This window comes from Condylura cristata, unplaced genomic scaffold (assembly GCF_000260355.1).
Source record: "Condylura cristata isolate star-nosed mole 26May11 unplaced genomic scaffold, ConCri1.0 scaffold00008, whole genome shotgun sequence".
Taxonomy (NCBI): domain Eukaryota; kingdom Metazoa; phylum Chordata; class Mammalia; order Eulipotyphla; family Talpidae; genus Condylura; species Condylura cristata.
The window spans coordinates 35,694,588-35,712,530 of record NW_004567109.1 but is presented as its reverse complement, the minus strand read 5'-3'; the positions used below and the strand labels follow the sequence as shown (position 1 = coordinate 35,712,530).

Here is a 17,943-nt window from a genome sequence, read left to right as displayed (position 1 = left end):
GAGACAGTTAAAGAACAGTGAGAAGCAGAATGCTGAAAGGATCTAGAAAATCTTAGCAGACCTGAGCATATGCTAAAAAGGTGACTGTAGGTAGGTACCTAGATAGAAATTGGAATCATTAACATATACCCACTACCAGATGGCTTTGCCTTACTTGTCTATTTTTTATTTGTAAAAGCATCAGAGCACTCAGGGAAAAACAACTGGACAGATAATGACCAGTTACCTATAGAATGTCTCTTTCCTTTTTTTCTTACCAACATCACCCCTTTTTATTCCAGGTGGCACTCAGACCAACTTATTAAAAAAAAAAAAACCAAAAACATTTTCTGAACTTCTTTCCAGTTAATGGTAACTATGTGCATGGATCAGATCAATGATAAGGAAGCAAAAGTCTGAGTAATATTTTAGGAAAAGTCATTAAATGGAGAGCAAATCAGTTGTTAGGAGCACTTTAAGTCTTTCTCTTTCTTTTTTGCCTAGAAGGCAGAGATGATATGGATGGTGAAGGATCCATATCAAAATTATAAGGAACCAATAGGACTAAAGCAGTATGTTAAAGACAGCAGAGCAGAAAGAAGATGGACTTCTTACATGAAGAAAATCCTGTTTGGCTAAATTGGGGGGTTCTGTTTATGAGCAGCTGAATATAATTTCTACAATTTCTAATATCCATGGTTTTACCAATTTAAATGAAGCCTATTGTAGTACTATTCTTTGCACAAGTGGAAATATTTATTATGCTTTTACAAAGCCTATCATTTTTTTTAGGCAGCTGGCAGAAATATATTTCACTTGCATTATTTCAAACCTAAAGAGAAACAAACCATAGAATCATTTATCTAAGTAGTGTGATTACTTTTGGAAATAAAGCCATAGGAGAGGATTAACTATATAAACTAATGCAGTCACCTTACACCGATGAATGCAACATTTTAAACCTAAATTAAATTTAACTGAGAATGTAAAATACTTTTACTACACTCCTATATGGAAATTTGGCACACATTTCACATTTCACAAAGGGTTTCTAACCTTATATTTTATAAGTTTCACTGTGGTTAAACAGAATCAGAATCAAAAATTTTAAAAGTGGGTTTCTGCCTTTACTCAGGGATTTATAACCAATTTTCCCTAAAAGAACTAACCATACATTAGAAACATTAAAAAAAAAAAAAAGAAATTCAGCCCTTATGACAAGTGCACAAAGTTATCATTCTTTATAGATTTTAAAGCAAAGGAGGTATGCTTCTCTAGTAAACATGACTGGATAATCATGATATCCAATCTCTTTGTGAATGAAATTGTCAAATTCATTCAACTCAAAAATGGTAAGATTCCATATAGCTAAGGTGACCCTTCTTTTTGAATGTATCTTATCTAACATTTCTGCATACAAATTCATGAGACTCTACAGTGAGCCCCTTAAAAAGATGTGAGATGGAAAAGTTCTGGTTATGACTAGTGCATTCGAGGTTTTATTTTTCTTTTTAAATATAATTCCACATGTCAATTTTGGTAACACACCACATTTGAACATTTGGAAGTGAGAGAAATGGGCACTGGTGTTTTCCAAACTAGTAGGGTTATTTCTTCAGATGATAGGTACCTTGGGATTTTGAAACTGCAAAGCAATTATGTCACAGTACTCTCTGCAAAGAATTCAGTATTCCCTTAAAGTGTAGAATGACACAGCTGTGGTGCTGAGGGAAAGAAGAAACAAAACGCATCTACTGTATGATTGATTCCATTTATATGAGTTCTCGAACAGGAAAAGCAATTTACAAGGTTAGAAGTCATAGTAGTAGTTGCCTGGAGCAAGACCACATACTAAGAATATGGACGAACTTTCTGGGGTGACAGAAATATTCCAGATCTTAATTGGGTGTGGGTAACCTGAATTTATACCCATTAATCAAATTAAGCAAATTGTCCCTTAAAATTTGGGTTTTTAAATAATAAATAATAGGATTTAAAAACCCACAAAGGTTAAGTTGCTTTCTTAGTTGCTTTACTAATCTTGCAGCCTTCTGTATGTTGTGGACTGGTTATCTAATTGTTGTAAGAGTCCTGCATTATCTTCCACCCTAATTTTTCACATTTGTCTTTATCTGCAGAATGGACCAAGCTGCAATAGCATCGTAAAACCTGGAAAATGTCATGTATGAGATGCCACAAACTCTGGAAACCTCCTCTTTCCCTCCCACTCACGCATTGTAGAGCAGGTCTCTACCAACTGCACATGTTTTTGTTCTCCCACATACTTAACCTCCTACAAGTGTTCTGATTTTAAACCTAATTTTTGGTCGTTGGACTCAAAGGATTAGTATTTAGCATTTATTTGGAAGGCATTAATGCCAGACACTATATTGAGGGCTTAAAATATTAAATTAACTCATGTAATTTTTTTCACATTTCTCTAATCCTTTTCCCTGTGACACTCTAGCTCCTCTTTCATCTCCTGCCACTCATAATAAAATATCCAATATCTAAGGTCCTTCTTTTTACTGGCATCCTATTCCATCTACAACATGATTTTTTTTTTAAATATGTATCTTTTACGTCAAGTTCATCATCTTCCCAGGCTTTAGCCTCTTGACACTTTCCTTGTTTTACTTATTGTAAGTTGCTCCTACTTTATTAAAGAAAGAGCTACAACCTCCTTAAGAATTTAAAAAATCTCAGCAACAATGAATGACTCTATTATGATGGTTTATCACTGTCATACAGCATCAATGCCAGCCTTTCTTTCATTAAACATTTACCATGTTCAAGGCATTAGGTGAAGTCCTTTATGTTCACTCTTACTTAACCCACACAACAACCTGCTTTATAAGCGAGGAACAGGAACCCTCTCATGGTCATGTAGCTGTTAATAAAGAGGAAGAATCCAAGCAGCATGCACCATGGATGTGTTCTGTAGATCTGCTATATTCTGAGAGTCCCTATGTCTCCCAGGATGAACACCCATATGTCTTCAGGCAATAGGTGGTTACAGAGATGGATTAGAAAAAGACTAAAACCAGGGGACTTCTGGTCATCTCAGATGACCTCATGAAGTACGTGTACTCAGAACAAGATCACCCGGGTTCTTTTCTGAGTTATCTTACCTTGCTTACACACTGTCCCCTTCCTAAAGAACACCACTTTCAAGGTGTGTCTGACCTCTTAATACTACTCCTGCCTCCAAAGATGAGAAGTTGGCTTGATGCAAAAGCACAGTGCACACTAAATAATGCAGCTGGGCCCTATACAAAAATTAATGCAAAGAAAAAACTCTAAAATACCATTAGCACCACTTGACACCCTGATGATCTGAAGAAAGACTGTCTTCCAAGAGAATTTATGCATTATTCAGGAAGGCTCCAGAGAGGCTGTAAATATTCACCTATGAACCTAACTCTATGGAACGTACCCTGAAAGATTAAAAGGGGTAGTCTATGATTTACAGGAACTCTTTTGCAAGTTATTGAGATTTAAGTGATAGCAAGCCAAAAGAAAAAAAAAAAAAGCCTGATTTCCTAAGACAAGGATTAGGCTGGAGCCCTTAAATGCCCATGCTGGGTGAGAAATCAGATTATCTAAGTATGCCTATATGGAGATAAAGCTATGAGAGAGCTTTATCTTGTCTCCTCACTCTCTGAAATGGGATAATAGAGTGAAATATAACTAACATTCCATTTTGCCTTCTGCATAAGGTAAGAGCAGGCCTGGAAATTTATTTAGATCTTTCCAATTGTTCAGTTACAATTGTGTAGCTTTAGAGAAGCATCCTGTTTCTGAATTTTTGGGACAGATTCAATTACGAACACCAAGTACAAGAAAACTTTAAAACACAAAGATGTTGCGTCTGACAAGTAATCTGACACATGAAAAGTCCTAAAACATGTTCTGAACTCTTCTAGTCCTACTTCCAGGCATCTTTGCTGAAGGAACAATGCACTGCTCATTCAACACTGCTTCCCCGTGGGAGCTGGTTGGAAGGCTCACACCAGGACCAAGTCTGTCAGAACCTCTCTGTGCACTGGCCCAGTGCTGCTGGGAAAAAGCCATCAGGCTCCTTCAAGTAGCTGAGCCTATCTGTGTCTTTCCTTCCCATTCAAGAGATGCAGAGGTGCAGAAAACAACTTTTTACTTTTTTTAAAGATTTGTTGTTTATTTTTCCATAGAGAACTGGGGAACAGGCCAGAGGTGTGGAGCGGGGGCTGGGGGGGGGGTTGGTGGGCGATGAGAGGATTCACCAGAGACAGAGTGGGGAGCAGAACTGGCAGATCTACAGGAATACGCTGCTGAGGGGAGCAGCGGACAGGTAAGGAGGGTTCTGCCATGCCACGTGGGTCACCTCACTGGTCGGGGATCAAACTCGTGCTGCAGTGGCTGCGGTAGCTTTATAGTGCTGTGCTTTAACCTGTTGTGCCACCAGGGAGGGCGCAGAAAACAACTTTTAATGAAGCTTCTGTTTAAACTCGAACCGGAAGTCACAGGTTGCTGGACAGAGAAGTCTAAGACACTTCCTATATCAACATAGAATCATCTTGTACTATGGTTTTAATAATAATATTGAAAACATTGAGGCAAATTAATCCTACCTATCTCTCTCTCCAATTCCTTTGGTGACTTCTACTCTCCTATACTCACACAGTTACACAGCTCTGGCTTTTCTTTCAGATGTACTTCCATTTTCACACCTTACCCACAGTCTTTGCCGTCAATCCTGATCTTCATGGAGAAAGACCTTCTTCTGCCAAACTTCCAGAGTTAATTTTTCCAGCCGTGCAGTGTCTTCTTTCCTTCTTCCTCTCCATGGATTCTATTTAATCAGCCCCTTGCTAGCCTCTACATATTCCTTTCCCAGGAAGACACACACACCTCCCCTTGTCACAATCCGACAAAAATTGAACATACTCCGGTTGTCTAGGTAACATGCATTCTGTGTCTTTACATGACCAGGATTCTCTAAATACCAGTGCCTTCTTACTATGGCTATTTCTGACCTGCTAAATTCTCCATCTACCACTACTCTGATTTACCATGCTAATGAAACTGTTCTGTGTCTTCCAAGAGCAACCATGTAAACCCCATGATAACCTTTCCACCTTAGCTACCTGATGACTCTAGCAATAATGATATTTTTGTTAAAATGCTCTCTTCCCTTGATTTCTACGCAAACATCTAGTTTATTGGTTTTCTTCTTTGTTCATTCCACTTCTTCCTTCCATGCCTTTATTATTGTTGCTTTGAAGGATTCCAACTGAGGTCCTATGCTCTTATTATTTGAACTCTCTCTGGATGACTATTCAAGTGCAGGAGCTTTAGCTAAAAAATTATCCATGTTAGGAGACTCCTTAAAACATTAATCCTCAGAATCATCTCTAATTGCCTTCACTCTGTTTTGTTATGGGTTTGGACTTCAACTTGTCCCAAGCTGAACTCATCATTTTCTCTTCCAATCTGTTCATGCTCCTATAATCAATGAATTAGAGGTCTCATTATCTACCTACTCGCCTCTTCTAGGAGCCAGGGTCATTCTTAGCTATTCCCCCTCACTCCCAACATGTTACCAATCACCAACTACATCTTACTTGAGATAAAATAAACTCCTAATTAACATCCCATTCTTTATACAAATACTCCATGCAGTCCATTTGCACACACTAAAAAAATATAAACTTGTATATATTTTAAGTATGTGAAATTTTCATAGCAGCTGTCTAATCAGGTAGAATTTATTCATAATGTTTTCCTCTATTTTTCCAAATGTTCCACTACAATCATGACTTTTCTTATTATAGAAGAACAAGTGTTTTTATAATGTGATAACAGAGAGAAATGATGGCATACCATGCAGCAGTGGCATATCTGGAAGATAACATTCCTGTGTAGGTGGAGGTCCTGGAAACTTGAGTTCTGGGGAGCTGGTATAAAGGCAAATCTTCTTGCTCCCTTCTTTGTACCACAGAAGGAAGTTCAACAAGCAGGCCGGGACCTGGGACATCATTTGGAGAGAGCATGCCTAGAGAGAAAACCCAGATGACAGTGAATGCCAGATGTTTGCATTCATCACTCCTCCTTCAGTAAGTAGCTAAACACATCTACTATGAACAGGCCCCATTCGAGCAGAAGCCCTGCATATTATAATTTAACTATAATAATAATAATAATGTAATAAGGCTAAAGTATATTAAATGCCAGTAAAATGTTTGATCTCAGATGGTGATCATTATGGTAAAAATGAAGCCAGAGGTTGCTTAGGAAAGAGTTACAATTTTAAGTGTGGACTCCATGAAAAGATGCTGTTTTGGAAAGATGAATATCTTATCAAAAGTATTCACTCTATGATAATATTCTAATCTTACAGCAAATTTTCCTTATCAGACTAAGCCCCACTATAAGCACTTTGACATTTCACTGATTAAAAATAATTCCAAATAACAAAAGAACAAAAACACACTTTTTTTTTTTTTGTGGTCAAGTTAGTTGACCACCAAGATAAACTGTTGTTGCTTTGGAGTTAAAGTTTAAGCCTCTACATAAGTATATGTTCACCAGCTGCCCACCACCAATGCCCAAAAGTCCCCCACCATGTTACACTGGGTTCCTTCCTCATCTCACTGACACTACCCACCTTTCTCTTCTATTTTCCACAGTTCTGCAGTCAGATATTAAGTTTATTATTTGGTTAGTACATACTTCCAGGACCCACACTTATAAATTTATGATTTTTTTTACATGTGTTATTTCAGCTAATGCTCACATCAAACTGTGTTACTGTGAAAAGATAGCAACTATATCACATAGATAAGCTCATGTTAGTGAGTTATGCCAACTGGAATGTACAAATGTATTGCGCATGCCATCTGTGTCATTTTGCCATTTACTGAAACAAAGAACAAGGAGCAGAGCTGCTCACAGAGTGCTGTGCACATGGCTAGAGACCAGCTCCTATGCAGGCATAAAGTGCATTAATCACTCTTAGAATATTGCCATTACATCCAATCCATCGTATGCTCCATGTTCATCTTTATATAGTACACAAACAGAATGAATTATGCATCAAAATACTTTGTGAAATTCATAAATTTATAGTATACTTTGCAGATATGGCTTACCAGGAAATCAGAAATGATATCTAAGAGAAATAGATACTCTTCTAAAACTTATTCTGTGAGCATCTTAAACTCTTTCTTTCTTCATATTGAACACATTATCTAGTAAACTCACCACAATTTCTGCTTTTCATCTTGTCTAGAAATTTTAGAATCAGGTTCAAATCAATTGGCAATGCAAAGGAATCTGAAGACGGGATGAGATAGGGAAGTCTCAGATGCCTTTCCCCTTTCTCCCAGCCTTCACCCCTATTCGCCAGGACCTACATTCTTGCAGGCAGTCAAATCCAGACTGCTGCCCATTGGGTCAGCTTTGTCTGTGTCTGTCTCCCTCCCACTGAGGAAGAACAAGAAGTGGGACCAAGCTGCGGCAGAAATGGCTAAAATCAGAGTTTTAAGAATAGGAAACTGACTCTACTTGAGTTCCCATGTAGCTATTTGTTAAGTGTAATCTGTACATTTTAGCACTGGGCTTCACAGGTTGCTGCATTGTTTAAAACTTCTGTTACACCCTTTACTCAAAAACCGCTTGTTCCCTCGGCTGCCCTCCTCTCTGTGAACGCCTGCTTGTGCGGGTGTGTAGGCACATACTTCTCATCTCTTACATGGCCTGACACTCTTATACTTTACAGAGCTCTTAAATGAGTGCAACACAGGACCCACTCCAGGAACCCATAAAACAAATCAAGTCCTCCAGGATCTGTGAAGCTGTTGGGTTACGGCCATTAGGGAGTACAAAACTTAGAAAAACAGAGACATTAAAAAAAAAATGTTCCCAATAAATGAAAATGAATGCTTCCAGGAGAAGGGCGGGGAGATTTCTGAAAGGTTTAGAGTTGGTGAGGTGTATACATAGAATGGTGAGCAAAATGAAAGCAAGAAGAACCCAAGTAGAGTGGAGACTGGGTGACTGTACCACTTGGTCCCTGAAAACAGAAGTGTGGAGATGACAGGCTGGATACAAAACATGTGAACAACATATCACTTTCTCATTCAACACACTTCCCCAGAGCATGTACCATGATGGCAGCGTAAGATACAAGCTGTGCCTTCCAGAGGCTTCATTAACAGTGAGAGTCTGTGCACTGGACTCTTAAGGACAAGGACAGAAATTCACCCACAGTCACTGGGGGTAGACTGCAGGCAGGAGTAATGACGACTGGGAAGATGAGGCAGAAACAATCCACTGTTTTCTGGACAGGGATCTCAAGAGCAGAATGAAATTTTGAGTAAAAGGAACTTGTTTTGCATATTGTTGAAATCTGTATTGACTATATTTTAGTATTTTCTCAGTCCATCCATGGTTAGTCCTAGTCTAAATATGCATGTCTGCCACATGGCATTCTAAAGGCTTTCAAAAGTTATTCCTGAAAGCATGTGGCTATGACTGTAGCTCTAAGACACACAAATTCAGCTTAATTCTCAAAGATATGAGACTAAAAATAAACTCCCAGGTGTTGCAAAAAATGTCAGATTCAGGAAGTACAGTGGGCTAGGTGATGCCTCCCCACCCCCATCCAGAAGATATATCCATGTCACAGGAACTATGAAATTCAGAAAAATTATCTTTGCAGAGGATTTTAAGTATCTTGAGAGGAGATCATCCTGGATTACCTGAGTGGGCCTAAATCCAACGATAGGTGTCCAAATAGCACACAGGAGAAAAGATAGGAGGGAGTAGAGCAGAAGACCATGTGAAGAGGGAGGCACAGACCGGGGTAAAGCAGCCATATGCCAGGGAATCCTGGAGCACCAGAAGCTGCAAGAGGCAAAAAACAGATTCTTCCCTAAAACCTTCAGAGGTAGCATAACACCCTGACTGTGGCAATTTGTTACATCACTGAGAGGCTCATATGGGCAGCAGAAGGCAGAGGAAGTAACTTTGTTGTCATAAAGATGATCCACAGAACAGGGCTCAGGGGGATCCACAGAACAGGGCTCAGAAGGAGACCGCATCACTCCTGAGTAGAGTATCACTTTCCCTATCTTCTTCCCAACTGCAGAGCCTCTCCTCGCTAACACCCACTCCATATGCCTAGTCTACTAGGGGAAACTAGCCCCTGGTCCCAGGTGGCAATATCTGGAGACATTATGATATCATTATGATGGGGTTAGAGGGACAAAGGTATTTAGGGTTAGAGGGCAAGGAAGCTATTAGCATCTGAGAATGCACAGGCCAGCCCTCCATAACAGAAAGTTGTGTGGGCCAAAATCATGTTGACATGGCCATAACATAGCAATGGTAACCACACAGATATGGTCCGTAAATACACTTATTCATTCATTTGTGCTGTAAGTCTTCTCCTGTTAAGTCAGAGGACTATAGACAAAAACAGTATAATGGGAGAGACTTTAGATTAAAAAGCTCTATTTTTCTTCTAGTTACAATCAGACATGAAAAAAACAAACAAACAAACAAACTAGATAGGCAACTTGAATCTTAGTTACTGAAAATTAACTATTTCATGATGTTTTGACACATAGGAAATTTACAGTTGATATCATCTCATCGATGCCTTTATTTTTTACCATTAAGGGTTCCCTTCTTTCAGTTTTACTCAAGAAAATCCTGAATCATATAAAGCTGTCACATAACTTTCCATAGTGCGCCTTCTCTCCTCTCTCAGTCCTTTACAACATATTACTATACAATACGACAATTGCCCATAAAGACTTTTTCCTATAAGTAGAGTCATAACAGGTGAAGGACAGCATAAATCCTGAATAATGGCTCTATAAATCCCAATGCTATGAAAGACTTTAACAGTATCACCTAAAGATGTTAATATTATAATGACATTTGATATTCCAGTGTTGGATGACAAAAACTTTTTTTTTAAGTTTTCAAAAATATATAAGAATCAATATTGCAAGGAGACAAAGAGAGGCACTATACTTTTAGAATTCTTTAATGGAAACTAAGTTATTAATGCACCAAAATTGACCATAATATATAGCTATAAAATGTTTCATAAATGTTTAAAATATGCCTCTCTTTATTAATATTTAACAACCCCATTCAATGAGCTAACAGTATCACTTAATAGCATCAGAGATTTTAATACATATTAGTAGAGACATTTTAGATTCAGCATAAGGTACTAGTTTTAATCCATACTGCTAATAAAAAGCAAAATGACACAGAGAAAATGCAACCCTCTCAGAAAACAGAATCTGAAAGTTCAAGACTGAAATATGAGCCAGGTTTATCCTTCCAGATAGTCTGAAGCAGATAAATTAATAAACAATTTAAATTCAAAACATCATAATGAAAATGTGACAGTAAAATTGTTCATATACAAGCACAAAACTGAAAAGACTGCAAAATAATGTAATTTGTGTTTATGAGAAACAAAAACCACAAACCTAAATCCAGACTGCTCTTTGTTAATGAATCGAGATTTTCCAGATCATCAAATCTGCCTTGTTGACTGTTTCCTTCAGTTGAGGGGATGGAGGGTAAGGAATCGATGCCAAAACTTTCTTTCATCTTGAGAGGAAGAAAAACAGAAATGCATTAGTACTTCGCGATAAAATGTGGAATGCTATAATGTTGCTCAAACCAGATAGTAATGATAGTGGAAACTGGCACTGCAGACAGGTCTTCTCAAATGACAGTTTATACTACCGTAAGCAGTAACAAATGCTGGGAACTTAATATCTGCAGTAAAGGCTACTCAAACCTGCCTTCCCACCCCCCACCCCGCAACTAGTAAAACCTGTTTTTATGTTTCATAAACATTAACAAGTAGATTTAAATAAACATTCACCAAGGTAGAGGAATAAAAGGCCTATCAAGTCAAGCAAAGTCAATGGTTAATACATAAAACCTTCTGGATGCTGTTAGGATCAAACCTTAAATAGGTTCATTGCTGATCTCAAAACACCTTGTGAATTTCCATAGCTCTAAACCTTGCACAGCCCTCCCCAGCATTCTATCAACCTGGTGAACACCCAGTTACCCAAACTTAAAACCTTCAGATAAGCACAACTGGTAAGTTGCTGCACTTTTTCTACTATCCTCTTTTTATACACGAGCTTTTATGGTTTTCCAAAGTCTCCATCTTCCAGAACACACACCTCCCTCTTAAGTATGTTAACATGAGGTACCTGAGGAGTGTAGTTGTTAGAGATAGAAAATAAAATTGTGGTTGGTTATCAGAGAACAAGGGAAGGGGAGAATGGGTACAGTGTTTCAACTTGGGAAGAAAAAGTTCTAGAGATGGAGGCGGTAATAGTTGTCCAATAATGTAATTTTATTTAATGCTGATACACTGGACGTCTATGGCAAATTTTATGTAGTACCTATTTTATCATCAGTAAAAATAAAAAATCAGGTTTATAAATCTTGACAGTTTAATCTTTGACCAAAATGGAGTAAAAGGGTGGTAGAGAAAGATAAACTCTGAAGTAGCTGGTACTATTTGTACTACAAAGCACTTGAACATGTCATAAAAATCTAACCAGAGTTTGTAACATAAGATAACAAATCAAGACAGGAGCCACCAGAAAGGAGGGTAAATAAAGATCTAAACCTATCCTTATCATGTGGGAATAACTGTTACAGGGATTAATGTATTCCAGCCCATGCATAAGACACTCAAAAAAGTGATTTTAGTAATAATATAGATCTTGATTAAATATACATTGGGTGTGAAGACATGCAAAAAATTATAAATTTTAAAATATGAATGTTCAAATTTATAAAGTAAATATTGTGAATATATGGACTATTTCATCTAGATCTCTAAGAGTTTACATATTAAAGTGGGCCTCTATTTCAGCTTCTCTTATATTTGGATAATTTTTTTTTTTTTATCAAATAAAACAGACATAACCAGGAAAACTTTAGGAATGTTTGGTGACCTGTGATTAGAATTTGCCCTGTACATCGGGGTTTCTATTTGGAGTCAAACATAGTCATATCTGTGGGAACAGAAAGTCAGAAAGCACCTGTGTCAATGCCCTTGCAGCAGGCAATTCTGTTTCTCCTCTTCCCACATCCATACATCTATGTGTTATAGAACACCTGTTTCCTTTGCCCAGTGTCCTTTACCTTGGGGAACCCTGGGGTTCCCAAATGCAGCTAGTCGCTAACACCTTTCACAACAGAGGGATCCAAGGACATTTTCAGAAGGAAAAAAAGGAGGAAGGGTTTGAGCAAGGAGTGGGTGCAGTGACGGCACACTTTGCACATCCCTGCAGGGAAGCTGTCGACCTCAGTGAGGGAGGCACCAGGCTTCATCTTAGCATTTTCCTAAGTTGTATTTTTTTAAAACGTCCCCACACAGTAAGGTTCTTTGCATTTGTTTAGTAGCTAATTTGAAGCAGGAAGTAAATAAAAATAAACAAGAAAAAGATGCTCCTAATGAAAGATTCCAAATGGGGAGCAGTTAATTCTCATTTTATGAAAATAAAGTTTATTTGTGATTTAATAGCAAGGAGAAACCTATTAAAATATAATGCCTGCCTGCCAAGTTATAGGTAGGCAGCATTGCAGGTGTGAGGATCATTAGAGTTCAGTGACTCTATCAATATCATGTACAAAATCCAGAACAGTGTGTATGAGGAAGATAGAAGCAACAATATATGTTTAATCAATTTTGCTTTACAAAATATGCTACATGAGAAATACAGAGCTGTGTCTCCTTGAAAAAAGTTACAAATTGCAAAAGAGAAAAAAAATATATGCTAAACATTAAGGTAAAAAGAATGATTACAAACACAAGGCAACTCAGCTTATTGACTCCAAACAGAAGTTGTATAAAACAGAGAAGATCAGCTTATACTTATAGCAGTACACATTGTGCAGTTATGTCCCAGGGAAAATGACTCATTATGAAAAGAGCCAATGAGCTGTGATTATGCACGTTACCTGATTTACTAGTAGGGAGGGGAGCACAGTAGAAGAGGGGAATCCTTACCATCTCTTCAGGGCCATAGTCATACTGTGGTGTCTCTTGGGAATATACTCTCATCATGGATCTTGTTTCTGGGGGCTCAGGTGGTTCTCCGTCATGTGACCACTGTGTACCAAAGTGAAGCTCCTTCATGGAGGGCACAGGAGCAGCCTCTTGAATGTGCGATGGGGCATAGAGCTCCATTGACTGCAAGCAATTCTGATACATCTCATATTCTTCATCAACAAGCATTTCTCTTTCTTCACTCGCTTCCTGCACTCTAGGATTAAAAAATTCACGCATCTCCCAGGCTTCCTGGTTGTCATCCATCTCTTTTTGTTGAGAGTGAAAAGAGCCCCTCAAATTTAGAAATGGTTCATCCACAAGTTCTTCTTCGAAATAGGGTTCATCTCTAAATCCCTGTAAATGACAGATGCCAAAATTTTAACCTCATCTGTCTTAAAGCTGCACTCTAAACATTAACTCAAAACTGAATCTTGAAATCCTTGCAATGATCATACCACACACCAATGTCAGTGTGAGGAAACAGCCTTTCATTACAGAGGAGGAGAAATAAAAGCTGTCTTCCAACTCTTAACCCAGGAGAGGGACAAACAAAATAAGAGGCTGTAATCTGTCCTTGGCAAGGTGAATGACTGGTCTAAATGGTCATTATACATTAACTACCTGAAAATTCACAATCAAAAATAGGAATTTTGTTAAGCTATTACACTTAAATTAACTCATGCATATAAGTTAAATATTTTAACTTATTTACTAAAAAGTAGTCAATAAATATGAATACACTTCATGCTATTTTTAAGAAAATAAAGATTTAAAAGGTCAGAATTTTCAAGCTATGTAACTCAAAAGAAATTGTGGCTACTGAGTGTTTATAAACATTCTCTAAGGATATGGGGAGTGAGTCTCAACTACTTTGAGTATGATTCTTGTTATATACACAATGTAATAGAAATGAACTTTTCCATCTGCACTGAAAATAGACAGCAAAAGGGAATGAATACAATATATTGTTAAACTTTTATTTCACCAATCAGAAGAGGTAAGTCCTTATAAGTGAAAACAGTCAACAGTCAAATGTGCAGAAACTGTTGAATTCCTAGGTAAATGCCTGAGGAATATATGGACCTGCCAGGTCTCTGACCTAATTCTAGGGATCCTGGGGTTCTGGGCAGTATCAGGCTCAGTTCCTCCTAAAAGATCAGTATGTCCCACTTTAAGTCCATGCACTAAGTATTAGCAAGCATCAATTCCTGACATGAATCAACTACCTTTGATTACTTACACACTTGGAGCTAAACACTGTGGTGAAGGTTTTAATTATTACAGTATGTAAAATGCTGTAGTCAAGTTATTTTTTCAAAAGGTGCATTGAGCAGGTCTATCTGAACAAGTCACACAACTATGATATTTCCACAAAACTAAATGTATATAATAAAAAATGTAATGGACAGTACAGGAATACACATCAGTTTGAGACATCATCAACAAATTATACAAAGACTGTCACCAGGCTATTATCAAGTAAACTAAAAGCATACTCTAACCGTAGAAAGCAAAAAAAAAAAAACCTGGTTCCCTCTTCAGGTATTGTATTTTTTCAAAAACTTAAAAAAAAAAAAAAAAAAAAATCATTTTAAGAATAAAAAAGAAAATCTTCAAAACACACTTTCTAAAATTAAAACATAAAACCGTCTTTACAAAATATTCTGTAAAAAGTTCTACTATGTAGCTCTGGTTTTTCTTTTCCTTTTTTTTTTTTTTAAATAACATCTCAAAAATATGTGCTCCTCTCAAATTTTTAAGAATATACTAGCGATGTAAAATAAGGTATGTTTGCTCATTGAAAATACCTGATATTTGGCTGATAATCATTCATGAAGGCAATGTAATAAAGAGGTAAAAGAACTTAGTTAAAAACACTAAAAAGGGGGATTGTTTAATTTGTATCTATTTAGCAAGAGAGTGGAAACAATCTTTTTATTTCTTTATAGAGACCTTAGCTCACAGAAAAACATTCAAAGAAGGGAATTAATTGATAAAATACCTTGGGTGCTTCAAGTATTAAAGATGAATTTATATCAGAAATTGTTTCTGGAAGTTCAGGCTTGTCTTCATTATTGTTTAAATGTAAAATATACTGACTTCCTTCTTCTTTATTATCTTCCTGAAAATAGAAACACTTTTAATAATTTTAGCAGTATTTTAGCAGTATATTTTAATAATGCAATATTGTTAATTATAACCATCATGCTATTCATTCTATCATGATATTCACTATATCACCAGTAGTAACTAAATGTTGCAAGTTCTGAACACCTTCCTCCATTACCCCACCAGCACCCACTTTTATAATCAAGAAAATACTTTGGCTTCAAATTCTTTCAGATTAATTCTCATCTTTCCACTAACAACAAGTACACAATAAAATTTATGCAAATTGTTTCACTAGAACAAACTTAAATTCTTTAATAATTAAGAAGGAAGCGATATTCAGGTCAAAGCTTCTCAGATTTTTTTTCTTGTAAGTGTGCCTTAAAGAAAAAAATAACTTTCCAAGAACATCTAAAATTAACGTTGAGGAGAAAAATCTTTTCCCTTTCCTCCCCCTTTGAGGTTCTTTGGCCAATCTTATAATTAAATTGCCACAAAACAGATTGTTGAAAAAAAATTAATTAAATATGTAGGGGGTGCCCAGAAGTCTGTGACCCAGAGAAATGATCAAAGTGCTTGGCTTTTGTACCTTTTTTGGATAAAGAAAAACTGAGACGATAATAGGTTTGGGCCTGTAGCTTAGTAAAGAAGTAACAAAGTTTGCTTACATAATCACTTTGACCCCAAATTTCCTATCTCCAATGATAAGATTATCTTTTCACTCTTCCTTCCATAAGGGAAGGGCTCTTTTTTTCACATAGGAAACTTGTTTTCTGCTTTCAAGGACAAAGGACTGTCAGTGTTCAGTTACTGCCTTTTTCCTTTTTGTTTCTTAGATAGCATTGATTCAAAATAATCAATAATCCAACGAGGTATATTGTAGAGGAACCTGCTCTGAATCTCATCACTAAGAACATACAAATATATACTGAATAATAGTCAAAATATATGACAAAGGAGTAGCGTAGTCACTTGCTATGCGAAGTATAGCCTTTCTGGGCATTACAAGTTCACCCGAAGTCCCAGGTAATAATGGTCATCTATCAAGTCCTACTATGTATCACATTATTGTAAATACTTTATATGCTTGTTCTCTATGAGGCTGAGACTTTTTAACCTTATGAGCCCAAGAGTTTTTATTTATATAAAAATAAAACAACTCAATAAACACAGAGGTAGCATTTGACAAAATTCAAAATCTATTTATGAGTAAAAACTTTGACCAAAGTAGGAAGAAAGGGAATGTTTCTCAACACAGCAAAATCATATATGACAAGACTGTCACCAACAACAGAGTTAAAAATAACAAGTTAAAATCTTTTCCTCTAAGAGCAGGAATAAGTGAAGAATATCCACCGATGTCCATGTTATTAAACACAGTATTAGAAGTTCTAAACAGAGCAATTAGGCAATAAAAGGAAGCACGAGTATCCAAATCAAAAAAAAGTAAAACTGCCACTATTTGAAGATGACATATTAAGTAGAAATCCCTAAAAGTTCCACATACACAAACAAAATTGTTAGAACTAATACATTTAGTAAAGTCGCAGAAAACAAAATCAAGATACAAAAAAACATTGTGTTTTCATACACTAATAGTGAAATATCAGGGGGAAAAATTTAAGAAATAACTATCATTTACAATTGTATCAAAATGAATAAAACACATAGAAATAAGTTATAACTAAGAAGGTGAAAAACCTGTAACTTGAAACTAAAGGACAATGATGAAAGAAAATAAGACATATGTGAATAAAAAGATATCCCAGGCTTTTGAGTTAGATATTTTAGCATTGCTAAAATATCCATAATGCCCAAAGCAATATACAGATTCAATGTAATACCTATCAAAATTCTCATGGCATTTTTTCAAAGAACTAGAACAAACAATCATACAATTTGCATATAATCACAAGAGACTCCAAAAAGCCAAACCAATCTTGAGAAAGAACAAACCTGGAGAGATCAATCTCCCTGGTTTCAAACTCTTACTACATAGGTAAAGAAGTCAAAAGAGTATGGTATTGGTATAAAAAGAGAGATATAGATTCATGTAAAAGAACAGAAAACCCAGAAGTAAAACTGACACATATATGGTCAATTTACAGCAAAGAAGCCAGTAATAAATATAGGGAAAGGGCAGTCTATTCAATATATGGTTTTGGGAAATCTAGACAGCTATATGCAAAAGAATGACACTGAAGCAACAACCTATATCACATACAAAAATTAAAATGAAATGGATTAAGGATTTGATGTAAGACCTGATATCATAAAAGTCATATAAATAATAAGATATGGGAGGTAAATATCATAAAAGTCATAAATATCATAAAAGTCTTATAAATAATAAGACATGGGAGGTAAGATTCTTGACATTGGTCTTAGTGATGATTTTTTTTGGTTTGACACCAAAAACAAAGGCAACAAAAACAGGTGAGAAACAAACAAGCTACAAAGCTTATGCACAACAAAGAAAATCATCAACAAAATGAAAAGACAAAATGGGAGAAAATATTTGCATACTACCTATCTCATAGAGGGGTAATAATCAAATATATAAAGAACTCATTTGCAATTCAATAGCAAAACAAACTGATTTTAAAATGGGCACTGAAACAGACATTTTAGGATCTGAATATTTTCCCAAAGAGGACACAGAAATGGCCAACAGGTACATGAAAATATGTTCAATATTACTAAACATCAGGGAGATGCAAATCAAAACTAATAATGAGATAATAAAATAATTAGGTGCCACT

At 36.4% G+C, this 17,943-nt stretch overlaps 1 protein-coding gene across 1 annotated transcript in view; it reads right to left on the bottom strand.

Moving 5' to 3' along the window:
* INADL (InaD-like (Drosophila)) overlaps window positions 1–17,943 on the bottom strand; it is a 250,541-nt gene that overhangs the window by 150,692 nt on the left and 81,906 nt on the right. Inside the window, exons 19-22 of the mRNA XM_012722487.1 lie at window positions 15,075–15,194; window positions 13,031–13,426; window positions 10,473–10,596; window positions 5,842–6,013 (exon numbers count right to left, since the gene is read on the bottom strand). Of these exons, the coding sequence (XP_012577941.1) occupies window positions 5,842–6,013; window positions 10,473–10,596; window positions 13,031–13,426; window positions 15,075–15,194 (812 nt within the window). The remainder of the gene's footprint in view (window positions 1–5,841; window positions 6,014–10,472; window positions 10,597–13,030; window positions 13,427–15,074; window positions 15,195–17,943) is intronic.